This window comes from Arabidopsis thaliana (assembly GCF_000001735.4).
Source record: "Arabidopsis thaliana chromosome 1 sequence".
Classification (NCBI taxonomy): Eukaryota; Viridiplantae; Streptophyta; class Magnoliopsida; order Brassicales; family Brassicaceae; genus Arabidopsis; species Arabidopsis thaliana.
The window spans coordinates 2972451-2987606 of NC_003070.9; the positions used below are offsets into that span (position 1 = coordinate 2972451).

Sequence of the window (15156 nt, forward strand, 5' to 3'; positions counted from 1 at the left end):
AAAGAAATAATCTAAATATATTATCTTTACCAAAAAACCAAGCCCATTACTTAATAGGGCCTGCGTAATTGTTTTTCTTTTTTTGGTTCTCAATCAGCTTTTTCTGGGCTTAAATACCATCTCAATATGCTAGGACGCTGTTTTGTATAAAGATTGTGACTTCATCTTTTGAGAATGACATCATGAATTAAAATATTGCTGTCTAAGGTTAAGGTAAAACAAAGATTGCACTGCATTCGTTCTCTAGCGTTCTAAGCATCTGTGGTTGGGGTACAATTATCTCTATATAATTTTTGTTATCTCAACATCTGTCTTCACAATGGAAGTGAACCCAGTATAAGTGTATAGACAATGTGGAAATTGTTTGGAAAGTGAAAGACATTCTACATTACTACTACTCTAGTATCAATCAACTTGCAGGGACGTTGGACTGTTGGATTATGGACTTGGTGGTCTGTATTGACTGACAAGAGACTAACAACAAATTCTCAAAGGGTGGGGAGCAGTGAACGAATACACCAGAATCCGATTTTGGCGGACATTGGCTTAGCAGAGAAACAAGAGTAGAGAAAGAGAAGCAACTGCAAAACTTCTTCATGGTTTTTTAAAGTCTAAAATGAGCATCTGACAGACATTGTATCCCCCTTTTAGTTTTGCTAAAACTTGTTTCTATCTCCGACAAACTAGATGCTAAAATACTTCAAAAGAAAACGATAAAACAATAAAGAGACTGAAAACTTTGGTCTTCAAATCTTCAACCTTTCACCTATAGCTCATCCTGCAAAACCAAATCACGCAGTTTTAACCACAACTCAAGGAAAACAACAAAATTATGGATGAGTGAAATTTCTCCAAGTGATATTGTGGTAGCATACATGAGCGGTGGCGTCTTTCTCAGAGGTTTCCTCGCTATCTACTGATTTGGTCTCCTCGGCCTTAGATTCAGAATCGGAATCATCTCCTCCTTCATCATCCTCTGGTTCGTCTTCAGCCTGGAATTTATATCACATATAATATTAGGACCTTGACAGAAACAAACAAGACTCTAAAAAATTTGATCCTTCACAAGTGCTTACATCAGATTCCGCAGGTGCGTCCTTGGATTCCTGTATCAACACAGAAAAAGGAGAATGCCGTCTTAGATTATCTATTCCCAACTTGGTTACAACAATTACATAATTGGCAGTAGAAACTCCACAAAAGTCCAAACTACTTGTTTTAGAGAGATTCAAATGAATTAAGCTAAATAATTAGGAGAGATATTTACCTCTTCCTCATTCTTCTTCTCAGCCTCATCGAAAGCTGCTTTCTCCGCCTGCAATGTGATATTAGATTGGATATTCTGATCAGTAACCAGAAACAAAAAAAAAAAAACTGTGTTATGAAATTGGGTATTTTAAACACCTACATCCTTGAGCTTTCCCCATGTTTCATCTGCCAACTTCTTGGCATAGTCTGGGTCATCGCAGATCAAGACATTGTCGAACAATGATCCTGATTTCACCTGGAAGAGTAACATGTATTAGATGAGAGTCATGGGAATAAAGCATATCTTCGAAGGTCATTCAAAGTGACAAAGATTTATTTACCTGCCACAATTCGAGTCCAACATATTTCAGCTTGGGGAAGACGTAGAGCTCTGGGTCATCCTTGAAGTCTGCGGTAATCAGTTTATTTTAGGCACACTAATTGTTTATTATTATGTCTAAGAGAGCTAAATTTTCATGTAAGTTAATGCAAGCATAAAAAACAAAAAGTTGCGAGTTCTACAGTTACATCCAAATGAACATGATATAAAAGTGTAAATAAAGGTGAACAAAAGATATAGATTACTAAATGTGTCAAACTGGTGTGACCATGGATTTAATGATAGAGAAGATAAAAGAAAAACCAGGTTAGTTACAAACATGTTTCTATTTAATAGGTTAAACCACTAAACATAGAGACGCCAATAAACCTTTTGGAAGTAAAGGATTACTTCAGCATTTGAGTTTAAATGAACCCTTAGGCCTTAGACTTAGATAGTCCTTCTACTTAGTCAAGAGAAATCTAACTGGAGAAGATTTAGGCATACCAGAAACGACCATCAAACAACAAAGAACAGAAGTTGAACCACAAATTACATGCAACATGGATAATATGGCCACAGAGAGTAGTAATGTACCAGGGTTGTCAATCAATGGAGCCTCCCACTTGCCCTTGTAGTTGGGGTTCTTGATTTGCTACAAAAATATTTGACAGCCTTGAGAGGAAGAAAAACGTTGACCAGGATATAGATACTTTTTGGAATAGAAATTGACAAACCTTAGGCTTCCATTCACCCATGTACTCAGGGTTGGGGATTGTTGGGGCAGTCCACTCACCATCTTCTTCATCATCCCAGTCCTCAGGCTAAGAGAAAGGACAACGAAAAATCAGCAAATACGGAACACAGCAAGAGATTTTAGATTTTACATCAATTATAGACAAGTATGAACCTTCTTTGAGTCGGTGTCTGGGATCTCCTTAGGGATATCATCGTAACCGTCAGGTTTCTTGTCTTCAGGGTCAGAAATGTATTCTTGTTCGTCCCAGTCCTCAGGCTGTACAAATAAATAAAAGGATCAATTTGTATGATGGATGGTATCTCAGGTATAATCAACCAAGTTCATCAGAGAGCTTTGGTATGGTTTGTGGTTAGTTCTAGTTTGCTCCAAAATTGAGTATAAGTGGTTGGTTCTCAGTTTAGCCTGGTTGTTCATAAGAAATAGAATACCTTCTTGGCGCTGGGGTCCTTGATCTTCTTGGGTGGGAGAAGATCCCAGTCAGAGTAAAGGCTACCAGTTTGTTTCTCAACATTGTCGATGAGAATGCTGTAAGTAGCATCTGGGCGGAGGATAAATGTGTACACATGGGTGAGCTGGTCAGTTTCACATGGAACATCTTTCTTGATCAGGTGGTTGGCTTCATTATAGGTAAGGATAGCATGCACTTTCTTTGTGCTGTAGCCACAGATATCAGGACCAAACATGATACTGCAGGTAAAAAAGCAGATGGGTTGTTATTTTTAAACATTGATGTTAATTGATAATAGGTTGAGATGATAAGAGTGAGATGAGATAGGATTTGTACCTGTATGGTGTGTCTCCACCAAATTTCTTTTGGTCAACATCACCACTTAGTAGCTTCATGTAGCCACCACCGCAGTCAAGCTTTTGCTCGTGCTTGACTGAGAATTGGAAGACTAAGGTCTTGTCCTTGTTACTGAATTCAGGGAACTCAGCTGAAATGGCGTAGAATCTGTAGTCTTCACTGGTCTGGATACCTGCCAGACAATGGCAATTGCAACAACGCATTAGCACAAGCTTGTAAAACAATAAATAATGATTCTGTGATTAGCTCTGAAGGCTGAATCATACCTTTATCGTTAGCGTCACCAGACCAATTTCCCGCAGTGTGCTTCCACTCCCCAGCAGTGTTATCATCCTTCTTCCACTCAGATTTAACCCATCTGTTCTCCCAGCCATCTTTAGAAATGGAAATAACAAAGATAACAAATCAAGACAGACATCAGACAAGAAGAATCACAAGATTATATACTAAGTTAAGAACAACAAGACAATCCAACACAAGAAACACGAATTGAACAAACCATATAATATTTTTTAGTATTTCAAATCAGAAAAGTCGACTAAACAAACTCAAGAGCGGGCTTCACTGAACATATTCATCATTGAAATTAGTAAACTAGTGTCGAACCAGAAAGGAATCATATGCTAACTATCATCTCAGAATTTTCATCATCGTTAAAAACTTGATCTCCCAAACATCTACACGAAAAGTATTAATCACCAAAAGTTGGAGGTCATTTCCTGGGATCTCCAATTATAATTTAGAAATCAAAAACCCCAGACAAACCAAAATCAACAAATTCATAGATCCATAATAATCCTGATCCAACATTTGAGAACAAACTATCAGATGAAAACGAGGATATCGTAGCATGGATCTTAAACTCGTAGCATAAATCACATTAAAACTCAAATTGAAGAAATAGATCGCAAGCCAGAACACAAACAGACGCATCATCAGGAAGATAGAGTATAGAGATAGAGATGTAGAAATTAGATACCATCAAAGCGCTCCTCGAAAATAACTGCGGCGGAGGCGATCGCAACAAGACCGATAAGAATTAGAGAGACGAGGCTAGGAATCATTTTCGCCATTGCTAAAAAAAACTCAGATCGGAGCTTCCCCGAGATCAGATGATGAAGATGTACAAGACCTGGAGCTTATATATACCGCGAGGAGAGGAGCTAGCAAGTGAGCTTTGCTCTCATGGATTTTATTTTAGGCTACGTCGTGTAAATCTGCAGCCACGTAATCCAATAGGTAACCGACACGTCAGATACATTTGTCATTGAGAATGACATGTCGTTATAGTATTGGATAAAACGGGAGAAAGAAGGCTGTGCATAATTAGCCTTAAGCAAAAGATTTGACACGTGTAAAGATATTAGCGGTTGGTGCGGTGATATAAACAAAAAACAAGTGTGCTTCTCGTGGAGAGTAGAGTAAACAAAAGAAGCAGATCTCTCGGGTGTTTTAGTAAATATATAGCTTGGTTTGTTGGATTAAACGTGATCTCAGCCGTTAGATTCCAACTGAATTTTTAAATCTACAAAAATTCTAAAAGCGTGGGCCGAGAGGAAGATTGATGTGTGTATTTTGGGCCGATAAAATTTTAAATTATAAATCTTTTTGTGTTGATGGTTTTTTTGTGTGAAGAAGATTAGCGTAAAAGCTACTCAAAATCTGACTTGGATTCAAATTTGATAATGACACCCATTGAAGCAAAGTTTTTTCAAAAAATGAACTATTTTTATGCATGTTCTTGTTACTCATTGATCCATTTAGTCTTTTTTAATCTCTTTGAATGATTTGAGCTCCATTGTATTTTACACATCTTTGTCACTGTAATCTCAGCTAACTGAGACTTCATTAGAGAGCTCACCAAACTTTAGGAGTTTATGATCAAAACTCATTGAAGATTGGGAGTTTAGGATTTAGGGTTTAGGAAAAGGGGATGCAAGAAACAGATCATCCTCACAGATTCGGTGCTGACCCATCTTCAGGAGAATCCAAGCGCAGCACAGAAACACATGCAACCCCCAGTGGTCTATGAACAAGATTTCATAAGCTTGGGTCTTCAGAAGAGGAATCATCAAAAACCCTTGTTGCAGATTCTCATCGCTTTTTCTTTTATTATCTATCAAACTTGCACCCAGCAATGCTCTCATGTTTTCCTTTTTTCTTGTGAAGTTATTATGACAATGAATTATGAACTTGGTCTTCTTGATTAGGTTTGCGTTTCTTTATAATCCAATAAAACCATTCAGAATAGAAAACACCTTTTGGGAGTTTATGATCAAAACATTGAGGATCAGAACAGAGCTCCCAAAAATTCTGAAGTTTATCATCAAAACAATAAAGATTGGAGTCATAAATATATACATGCTCCGCTATGTTACTTGTGAATGTCCTGGAAGTTTAGCTACTCCTCTAACATCCATCTGTTTCCGAAATCTCTGCGCATCTAAAAATCTTCCAGTACCACAAAAGATGTTGGACATAAGCACATAGTCTCCTCCATGGCTTCTCTCTAGCTCCATTAGCTTTCTAGTAACCCTCTCAGCCAATTCAGCATCATCATAAACGCTACAAGCTCCAAGCAGCATTCTCCAAACCACAGCTTTTTCTTCTATTGGAATCTCCAAAGCAATCTTCTCTGCTTCTTCTAATCTTCCTTTTCTTCTCAACATATCTACTAGACATCCATAGTGCTTCACATCCGGCGTGATCTTGTACTCGTTTACCATCGTGTTGAAAAACTCTAGAAACTCTTCTTCTGCTAAACCTCCATGGCTGCAAGCGTTCAAAACACTGATCATGGTCACTCTGTTCGGCTTCAATCCTAATCTTTCCATGTCTTTAAACATACTGACCGCTTCTTTTCCCATTCCGTGAATTGCAAACGCCGAGATCATCGTTGTCCACGATACAAGATTCTTCCTTCCGTTTGGAATCTCTATGAAAAACTTGAACGCGCTTTGAATACACCCACATTTTGCATAAGCGTCGATGAGAGAGTTAGTCACACGGATATCACATGGAACAAACCCTCTTTTCCCAACATAAGCATGAACTGATCCGCACATCTTTAAGTCTCCCAAGTTCCAAACAGCTGGGAGAATGGCGAGAATGGTTATCTCGTTGGGCTTTATTGCGTCGCAAGCAACCATTCTTGAAAACAAGAGTATAGCTTCCTTGGGTTTATCTACTCGTGCATACCCATCAATGATAGTGGTCCAAGACACTACCGTCCGATTCGGCATCTTCTCCAAAAAGCAAAGAGCTTTTTCGAAATCTCCCAAATTAGTAAGGCCAGTGATCATCACATTCCAAGTTACCGGATTTCTCTCAGGCATTTCATCAAACACTTTGTGAGCATCAATCATGTTTCCACCAACAAGATACATACCAACCAAAGCTGTCTGCACGTAGACATGAGATTCAAAACCCAGTTTTAGAGTCAACCCGTGGAGTCCAATTCCCAGTAGTAAAGATGGGAACCGCGGATTCGAACTCGCTTTCAGGAGAAAGAGGTAAGTGAAACTATCAAAAGGAGGCAGACTCTTATTGTGATCAGACAAGAAATGGAGTCGTTGGAGTTGGTCGTAGAGGAAGTAAGCATGAAGAGGGGTTTCGCCAAGAGAATAGCATCGAAGCAGAGGATTGAATAGAAAAAGTTTCCCAGAGTTTTGCTTCTGATGAAGGAGAAGAAACCCAGAAGTGGTGAAGTGTGAATGGAGCTGGTGGATGATTTTAAGGTTTGATTCATATTTTTGCATAAGAGATTGAAAGTGTTGAATCGAGAAGATGTTACCATCAGAAACCAAAGTCGAATAACAACTTGAATGTTTGATTATGGTGTAAGAGCGTAGAGAGGTGATTCTACGTGAAGAGAACAAGAACATAGTTTGTTTGAACACAAATCTAGCAAGAATTGATTTCAACTGCTCATTGATATAATTAGGCAGCGATATATTTTATTGACTTTAAACTGAGAGTCAAAGAGTTACATGATGATACACAAAAAGAATTTGCACCTACTCTTCAAAAACCGTTGATGTTATATATATCATCATCATTCGTTTGGCTTGGCTGCTCCAGGAGTCCTGCCAAACTGGATTATCATTGGTTTGCCTTTGAACACAAAACCATTTACAAGATTCTGCAAAATCACAAAGAACATATCAGTCACACTTTTTTCTTATTACCTTCAGCTCAGGCACAACACGAATACTTGTCAATGATAATTTCTTCCACAGTATTCAGACATTTATGCAGAACAAGAAGTTGTTGTTGTTGTTTAAAGGATGCTAACCAGAGCACGATGTGCGACTTCAACAGACGGAAATGTCAAAAAAGCTTGCCCTCTCATCCTTCCTTCCTGTAATATTATTTCATTCACTCATTCCATCAAAGATTGATAATAATCAAAGGGAAGTTTAAGGTTACAGATGCATCACCTGCATTAGCCTCACACCAAGACTTGATTTAGCTACTTCGCTGCTTTCAAACTGTGACCCTACATGAATGCTAATATTTAGCTATGAATTGACTTCCCCAAAGGTAAGGTGTAAGCAGGTAACAACTTGTAAATTAACGACTCTAGATTGTACAAGATTGTGATTTTGACTAGCAGAGCTAATTCTTACCAAATATGTAATAGAAATCATCGATAACAACATCTTTGGCAAGGTTTTTGATATACAGTACAACCGACGGATTCCCAGCTGTGTAGTTCTGCACACAATAGAAGACAAAAAAGCATTTTCTCTCAGTGAATATGGTTTTCAGAGATGACTCTACTCTCTACATTTGGAATTATAACATGAAGTAGGAGAAGATGCAATATTATGCAGTAAATATCTTTTCATGCATAGAGAATCCCTAGTAACAAGCATGCATAGCCATGAGCCAAGGTACATTTTCCATACCCAAAGAAAAGGCTGGAATTGATAATCAGGCTCACATAGTCACATCGTTCATTAGAAAAGTTCTACTCAATACAAACATAAGTATTATGTAACTTAATCCTAGTTTCCATACCTTGAACATAGGGAGTGAAAGAATATCCTGTGGAGGTAACCTTCCTTTCTCCAATTCCTCTAAACTTGCAAAGGGTTTCAAATTTGAATCTTTTTCTTTGGGCTCGTCTGCAGGGTCTTCATTCTCACTTTCCTCTTTATATTCGTCTTGAGTAACTTTAGAGGTGATCTTGATCTATCGACATATAGATCTTAAAAATATCAGCACAAGTACGCAGCATATTGTTATTGAAAGGTAATTATGGACCTGCATAACGTGTTTATTCTTTCTTATTCGAGGGATCTCTTTTGGGGTCAAAGACGAAGGTTTCACTCCAACAGTCTCATGTGGCACATCCTTGTCCATACCAAGACCAACAAGAAATCCATGTCTAGCACGCTTCCTTCCTGATTTTGACGTACCTATATCCTAAACGTAATACCATCACAATTCTTACCCAAGTACTCAATATCAAAGAATATAAAGAGTAGAGAAAATAAGAATAAATTCTAAGCATTTATATGTGTCGATTATCACATAGGTAGTTTACTAAGTTAAAAGAGAACAAAGCAAGATGACAACTACGAAATGTAATTCTAAACAAACATAAGGAGCTCAGCATGAAGCCATTTTACTATTATCATAAAATGCAGAAATGGCATGACGAGTCATACCTCATCAGATTCCATCTCTGACTCGCTACTAGATTGATGCTCCAAGTCAGTTTGTTGGGGGCCTGCTTTAGGTAGAGGTGGTGTGGGCAGGGCCAGGCGAAAAGGAGGTGGAAGATTCATTTTGTTCATCAGATGCAGCACCTATGATCAAAAGGTCTAAAACTACATTTCTAGTTTTTTTCTGCACTCCATGATAGTTGATATCTACAGATTATAAATGAAAAAAAAAAAAAAAAAAAAAAACTTCTATCCACAGGACATATACAGTGACAGCAAAGCTAACCTGGGTGTATAACGGTGGGACAGCGATAAGGGCATTAGTAATGTTGGCTAATATATTTGCATCGGGTGGTGGGTAAGCATATCTGCAAAATGAACCCGATCAAACATAGAAACATCTGAAGTCGAGAAAATGATTAAAGAATGGTGTTATGTTGTCACATTGTGTTTGACCTATGTTTTTTTGGATAAGTGATATGAAATGGAACAAATCTAAAAAGTATGAGCAGTAAAAACTTACTGCAGGTGAGGAGGAAATGGATAGTCTATGCCGAGTTTTGGAGCTATCGGTTCGCCAGAAAGAATCTGCCCAGATTTTGAATCATTGTTGGTGCTAACAGTAGAGAAAGCATTCCCCTTGGTCACAGATTCTTCGATTTGTCGAGACTTCTTGTTGTCATTAGGTTTATTGGCTCTCTGTACTTGTAGAACCTTGCCAAGAAACCTCAGCCTACACACACAACCATCAAACAGCTCAATCATTGGCTTTTGTCAAGAAACAAAAAAGAGTCTGAGCATATTAATGGAAGATGAGTAAATCCGAAACTGGTACCCATTTAATTGACGATGTGCTTGAGAAGCAAAAGCTTCATTCTTGAAATCCACAAAAGCAGCGTTTCTCAATCTGTGACAAGTAGGATTATATGTCAAGTTAGAGCAGTTCCACATTCTCTAGAGTAAACAAAAAGTCTTTCCACCTTGTAACCTAAATATTCCATTCAAAAGCCTGATGAACAAAAACTGTCTATAACCTTTTCAGTCTTCTACAGAAATCTAGAACCTTCTTACTAATATGAATCTCCAAGTAAATAGAAAGGAAAAGGTTGCTGGAAATTTACTTTCCACCGGAGCAAGGACGAACAGCAGAAGCTCCGTACTGAGAAAAGAGCCGAGAGACGATATCATGAGGAATTCCATCAGGAAGATGCCGAACTAGAAGAGTTACCCCGAACGGCTCTGTAACCTGAGATTCAAATTGCGTCGCCGGGAGATTCACGGCCGGCTCCGATGTCGCATGTGCAGCCATTATTAGAGCTCGAAAACCCAAACTCAGAACGATGACATGTTCTTTTCAATAAAATTGATTTGGGAGATTAAACCGGACTAGACTTTGGGGTAAGTTACCGAACCAGAAAAACCAAGAGAGAAGATTGAATCAAACCGGGGAGACGTTTTGTTTTAAAGTGTATGGGCTTTTCCACACATGTGGCCCATTAAAATGTTTTTTTTTTGGTTAACAGACCTATCTCTTTAGCTTTGGCAAATGGCAACAATCATTTAAATCTTCAGTAATATATTTTGTTACTTTAATTGATAAATAAATTTAACATTACAAAAAAAAAAAAATCAATAGATAGATGTTAATGTAACATGAGGAAATAAATTAATTTTGAAAAAGAAGAAGAATAAACTGGGAGATGGACAATGCAATCCAATAAGAAGATAGAGTTGATAGTGAAGTGAACATGACTATAACAGGTTACTTGACTAAATATACTTTCTTTCATCCGTTTCAAAACATTAACATTGACAAATTTTTGTAAGTTTTCGTACAATTATCAAACTGAAACTTCAATTTTTGGAAATATTAAGAATATGTCCATTTCTCTGAGAATATAATATCTTTTTTGGCGTGTGCCTTCCACACACTTCTTATGGCTCTCCTTGTTTTCTTGTCTCACTCATGAAATTCCGCAAGTTCTTCACGCAATCTTATTTATACAGGAAGAAAAAGAAGAGAAAAAAAAATCTTAGCATCTCTACGAAAATAATATATACATTATGGAATCCATTGACTGACAACCACAAAAAATAAACATAAAACTTTAAAAATTAATGTTGAAATTGAGAAGGAGAAAAACAAACGAATATTAATAGTGTTGTATGAATTTTGTTGGCATATATAATTAATCAAGTTGGCCGTGGAGTTAATAGAAGAGGCAAAAATGCATAGATCAAACATGTTTTCTTTTTTCTTTGTTTCGAATATGTTTTTTCGCATAAGAAATAAATATGATGCGTCATTTACATAAAAGAATATCGATCCTTTCAAGTTGTTGTGTGTGTGTGTATCTTTAAGTACCTCTTATTATTTGTGTCTTCTTCCAATCTTTTATATTCGTCTCACATGGATTCCAATTTCATATACGTGTTTTTTTTGTCAACGTATATATCCCATATATGCTACTCTCCTAGAATTCCTAAAAGCTATATTGAGATAAAAAAAAAAAAATTATTATTCTTTCTAGATATGAAAATATATATGATTGCGTGAAGAATTTGAGAGATTCATGAAGCATATCAAAAGAAAACAAGGAGAGCCGTAAGAAATTTGTGGAAGGCACACGCCATGAAGAGATTATCTTCTTCTGAAATTCGCATATTCTTTTCAAAAAATATTGAAAACTCAGTTTGATATTTGTGAGGAAGTCTTACAATTTAATTCCAAAGTTGATGTTTGGAAACAGACAAAGGACGTATGTTTTTCGGTCAAGCAACTTGTTATATAGGTTAGTAGTTACTCCATATATATATTTTTAATTACTGTGGTTAGTTACACTTTTTGTGTTGTCGCAAGTCATGCACATTTCTTTCTAAAAGACTAAAAGCTCTTGGCTATATATTTTGAACTGCCCCATAATATAGTAATGGACTCTTTATTTCTGTGTAATTATGTGTTTACATCATATGCTACGTACAGAAAAATGATAAGGCATCAAACTTTTGTGTAGTTGTCTCATACGAGTTGGAAGAAGTACTACATGGACACATTCAAACCTTATCTCATTTTTTATATACAGAAGAATGGAATAAAACAAACAAATTATCTCATTTAGCTTTCATGTAATCCATCAATTAATGGAGATTATACGTTTCATATCATCCATCAATTACTGTACATCTTGCTTAGTGTAATACAATATATCCAATAATTTATAACATTTTTGGATCTAATCCATGTTCACACAAGTCATTTTTCATAACCAGGATAATTTTGAAAATGATTGTAAATTTTATAGCAATTAGGAATGAAATTTCTATAATCGAAAACATACACTCTAAACCTAAACTAAAACCTTAAACCTAAATCAGAAATCATAGAAACTAAACCAATACTGTAAACATTAAACTAATATCTTGACTTAAATAAATCTTTTACTTCAAAACCTAAATATAAGGATCTATTCTTAATTAGTTAAACAAAAAAAGAAACAAAAACGCAAGTGTACGTTATATAGTATATTTGAATAATGAAATGTTAAAATAATTAGATTCTTTTTCTAGTTGATGTAGATCCCCAACCCCACGCCAATAAATATCCATCCCTCCAGTCCAAACAGTTCACACCACCCGAGAACACACGATTATTCTCCAAAGAGAAAGAGAAAAATCAATAACCTCATAGTGTCGACATGGGTTGCCAAGACGAACAATTGGTGCAAACAATATGCGATCTCTACGAAAAGATCTCAAAGCTTGAGAGTCTAAAACCATCCGAAGATGTCAACATTCTCTTCAAGCAGCTCGTTTCCACATGCATACCACCAAACCCTAACATCGATGTCACCAAGATGTGTGACAGAGTCCAAGAGATTCGACTTAATCTCATCAAGATTTGTGGTCTAGCCGAAGGTCACTTAGAAAACCATTTCTCTTCGATCTTGACCTCTTACCAAGACAACCCACTTCATCATTTAAACATTTTCCCTTATTACAACAACTATTTGAAACTCGGAAAGCTCGAGTTCGACCTCCTCGAACAAAACCTAAATGGCTTTGTCCCAAAGAGTGTGGCTTTCATTGGATCTGGTCCTCTTCCTCTCACTTCCATCGTTCTTGCTTCATTCCATCTCAAAGACACAATCTTTCACAACTTTGACATCGACCCATCAGCGAACTCACTCGCTTCTCTTCTGGTTTCCTCTGATCCAGACATCTCTCAACGCATGTTCTTCCACACCGTTGATATAATGGACGTGACAGAGAGCTTAAAGAGCTTTGATGTCGTGTTTCTAGCTGCTCTTGTTGGAATGAACAAAGAGGAGAAAGTTAAAGTGATCGAGCATCTGCAGAAACACATGGCTCCTGGTGCTGTGCTCATGCTTAGGAGTGCTCATGGTCCGAGAGCGTTTCTTTATCCGATCGTTGAGCCGTGTGATCTTCAGGGGTTCGAGGTTTTGTCTATTTATCACCCAACAGATGATGTTATCAACTCCGTGGTGATCTCTAAAAAGCATCCAGTTGTTTCAATTGGGAATGTTGGTGGTCCTAATTCATGCTTGCTCAAGCCTTGCAACTGTTCCAAGACCCACGCGAAAATGAACAAGAACATGATGATCGAGGAGTTCGGAGCTAGGGAGGAACAGTTGTCTTAAGGAGGACGTTTCTTGTTTCCTAATTCTCTATCTTATGGAAGCTTCCTAATTATGATTTGTGTCTTTGTGTTGTGTGTTGGTGTCTTTTCTCAATTGTTCTTTGTTTGTTTTATTTTTCTTTCTATATTCCTAGAAATGGATTTGTTTCGCGCGACACTGTTGGGCTGAAACAGAACACGATTTTGTCTCATGCTCTTAACATATTTATTCTGTTTAATTTCTAATCAGATATAATACAAAAAAAAAACACAACACACAATCTTTTTGTTCGGCTCAGAAAGTAGTTTGTATCCGTTTTGCTAATGTCAACAGATTCTGCTTGTAGGTGAAGGTGAAGCTTGTCCTTCATCATAGTTAAGAGGTTCTTCTATCGCTATTGTTGACTGAAACTATTCCATATGGTTATGCATTTTCTTTTTCCATTCATTCAAAGCGTTTATATAAATATATACTAGATTTTAACCGCGGAGCAATTTATTTTTTAAATTAATATATATAAAAGTTTGCAAATTGTATTTATCTATAAAATAGTTTTATTTTATAACGTCCTGCCAAACCCGTCCCGTCAACCCGTCCTGTAAAAAAATTTATTTATTTTATTAATGTTGATCTTATTATGATATGTTTATAAATTATTGTCTAAATATTTTATAATTTTGTAGTAATTAAATGTTATCAAATATCTTTGCGGTTTGATGATTATAATCGAATTGTTATAATCATGCAGAAAAGCAATATCAAAAATGATAATTTTGTAGTAATTAAATGATATTAAATATTTTGGAAGTTTTATTTTAGTAATTAATCGTGTAGTTAAGGTCGAGAGATTTTAAGAAGATTGTTAAATGTCAAATATTTAATTAGAATATTTTCTTTCTAATTATCAAAAACAAACATTAAAATCCAGTGGCAGTCATTGTAAATAAATCTTAACTATAGGATTTATTTCACAAAATAACTGCAAATATATATATATATATATGAAGAATCTTGATGTAAATTACAAAGATGAAAAAAATATTATTATCATCAACATTACTTAGTTTTATTCCATGTATAACGGAACACTGCTGGCGGATTTACATTTCTTATAAGGTAAATTCTATCTTTTCTAGCAATCCAATTACGGATAGCACCGCATCGACGAACGTTGGCCATCATGTATGCTATAAATTCTGAATAATATCGCATGTATAAGCCGTGTTTCAAAATGCAACTCCATCTTGTTCTTTTTCCTAACTTGTCTCCGAATGCGATTTCTTTATATTCATTGAATTGTAAATTTGCGACGTCTAGATTGTGATCTCTTGAATGACAATGGTATTGAAGAACTAAACCGGGACCAAGCTCGTTTCTAATTAGAACTTTATTTTTTGGACATGGGAACATGTCAAATGCTACATTCAATCCAAAATATGTTACAACAACAAACATAAAAATTATAAAACGATTCATTTAAGAGTAATTTGAGACTCCAGTTTGAATTTGATGACATCAATAATGCATTATATATAGTTATTAGTGTGTTAGTATTTTCTTATGGCCTTAACTAAAATTAGTTAAATTGAAACACAAACATGAATTATTAATATATAGGTATTGCCGAAAAAAGTATGGTTGACCAATCCCAATGGATTCAACCTTACAAATCATAGGTGATCCACAAACATCTAACTAAAACCAAAATATTTAAG

At 36.2% G+C, this 15156-nt stretch overlaps 5 protein-coding genes across 7 annotated transcripts; 1 reads left to right on the forward strand and 4 right to left on the reverse strand.

Moving 5' to 3' along the window:
• Positions 1 to 187: 187 nt before the first annotated feature.
• CRT1b (calreticulin 1b) lies at positions 188 to 4552 on the reverse strand. Its single transcript, NM_100791.4, has 13 exons — positions 4112 to 4552; positions 3399 to 3506; positions 3112 to 3304; positions 2756 to 3014; positions 2478 to 2582; positions 2305 to 2391; positions 2165 to 2222; positions 1590 to 1657; positions 1409 to 1504; positions 1268 to 1315; positions 1077 to 1106; positions 876 to 992; positions 188 to 778 (listed from the first exon to the last, which is right to left on the reverse strand). Exons 1-13 carry the CDS (start codon positions 4203 to 4205, stop codon positions 767 to 769), a joined length of 1275 nt encoding a protein of 424 aa, NP_172392.1. The 5' UTR covers positions 4206 to 4552; the 3' UTR covers positions 188 to 766.
• A 789-nt stretch (positions 4553 to 5341) lies between these two features.
• Positions 5342 to 7016, reverse strand: AT1G09220 (Pentatricopeptide repeat (PPR) superfamily protein; the record flags this gene model as incomplete). The annotated part of the gene is made up of 1 exon (NM_100792.3): positions 5342 to 7016. The coding sequence occupies one exon, from the start codon at positions 7014 to 7016 to the stop codon at positions 5502 to 5504; it is 1515 nt and encodes a 504-aa protein (NP_172393.2). The 3' UTR covers positions 5342 to 5501.
• Positions 7017 to 7060: 44 nt separating this feature from the next.
• On the reverse strand, positions 7061 to 10263 carry AT1G09230 (RNA-binding (RRM/RBD/RNP motifs) family protein). Of its 3 annotated transcripts, NM_100793.4 has the most exons (11): positions 9926 to 10263; positions 9640 to 9711; positions 9328 to 9537; positions 9091 to 9172; positions 8808 to 8948; positions 8401 to 8562; positions 8155 to 8328; positions 7761 to 7848; positions 7572 to 7630; positions 7427 to 7492; positions 7061 to 7273 (listed from the first exon to the last, which is right to left on the reverse strand). In NM_100793.4, the coding sequence occupies exons 1-11, from the start codon at positions 10111 to 10113 to the stop codon at positions 7187 to 7189; spliced, it is 1329 nt and encodes a 442-aa protein (NP_172394.1). In that variant the 5' UTR covers positions 10114 to 10263; the 3' UTR covers positions 7061 to 7186. The 3 variants fall into 3 exon arrangements, with proteins under 3 accessions (NP_172394.1, NP_001320300.1, NP_001320301.1); NM_001331827.1 differs by lacking the exon at positions 9926 to 10263 and having other exon boundaries at positions 9640 to 9769; NM_001331828.1 differs by lacking the exon at positions 7061 to 7273 and having other exon boundaries at positions 7351 to 7492.
• A 2115-nt stretch (positions 10264 to 12378) lies between these two features.
• On the forward strand, positions 12379 to 13781 carry NAS3 (nicotianamine synthase 3). Its single transcript, NM_100794.4, has one exon. It carries the CDS (start codon positions 12500 to 12502, stop codon positions 13460 to 13462), a length of 963 nt encoding a protein of 320 aa, NP_172395.1. The 5' UTR covers positions 12379 to 12499; the 3' UTR covers positions 13463 to 13781.
• A 642-nt stretch (positions 13782 to 14423) lies between these two features.
• AT1G09245 (Plant self-incompatibility protein S1 family) lies at positions 14424 to 14943 on the reverse strand. Its single transcript, NM_179291.2, has one exon. The coding sequence runs from the start codon at positions 14915 to 14917 to the stop codon at positions 14498 to 14500; it is 420 nt and encodes a 139-aa protein (NP_849622.1). The 5' UTR covers positions 14918 to 14943; the 3' UTR covers positions 14424 to 14497.
• Positions 14944 to 15156: the final 213 nt, after the last annotated feature.

Excerpts from the sequence above, each read along its gene's own strand:
- CRT1b (NM_100791.4), bottom strand. The coding sequence starts at position 4,205 with ATGGCGAAAATGATTCCTAGCCTCGTCTCTCTAATTCTTATCGGTCTT. Across the intron at positions 3,305-3,398 it reads TGGTGACGCTAACGATAAAG|GTATCCAGACCAGTGAAGAC; the intron begins GTATGATTCAGC and ends ATTGTCTGGCAG. Across the intron at positions 1,505-1,589 it reads TTGGACTCGAATTGTGGCAG|GTGAAATCAGGATCATTGTT; the intron begins GTAAATAAATCT and ends TTACTCTTCCAG.
- AT1G09230 (NM_100793.4), bottom strand. The coding sequence starts at position 10,113 with ATGGCTGCACATGCGACATCGGAGCCGGCCGTGAATCTCCCGGCGACG. Across the intron at positions 9,538-9,639 it reads GCACATCGTCAATTAAATGG|GCTGAGGTTTCTTGGCAAGG; the intron begins GTACCAGTTTCG and ends TTGTGTGTGTAG. Across the intron at positions 8,563-8,807 it reads CAGAGATGGAATCTGATGAG|GATATAGGTACGTCAAAATC; the intron begins GTATGACTCGTC and ends TATTACGTTTAG.
- NAS3 (NM_100794.4), top strand. The coding sequence starts at position 12,500 with ATGGGTTGCCAAGACGAACAATTGGTGCAAACAATATGCGATCTCTAC.
- AT1G09245 (NM_179291.2), bottom strand. The coding sequence starts at position 14,917 with ATGAATCGTTTTATAATTTTTATGTTTGTTGTTGTAACATATTTTGGA.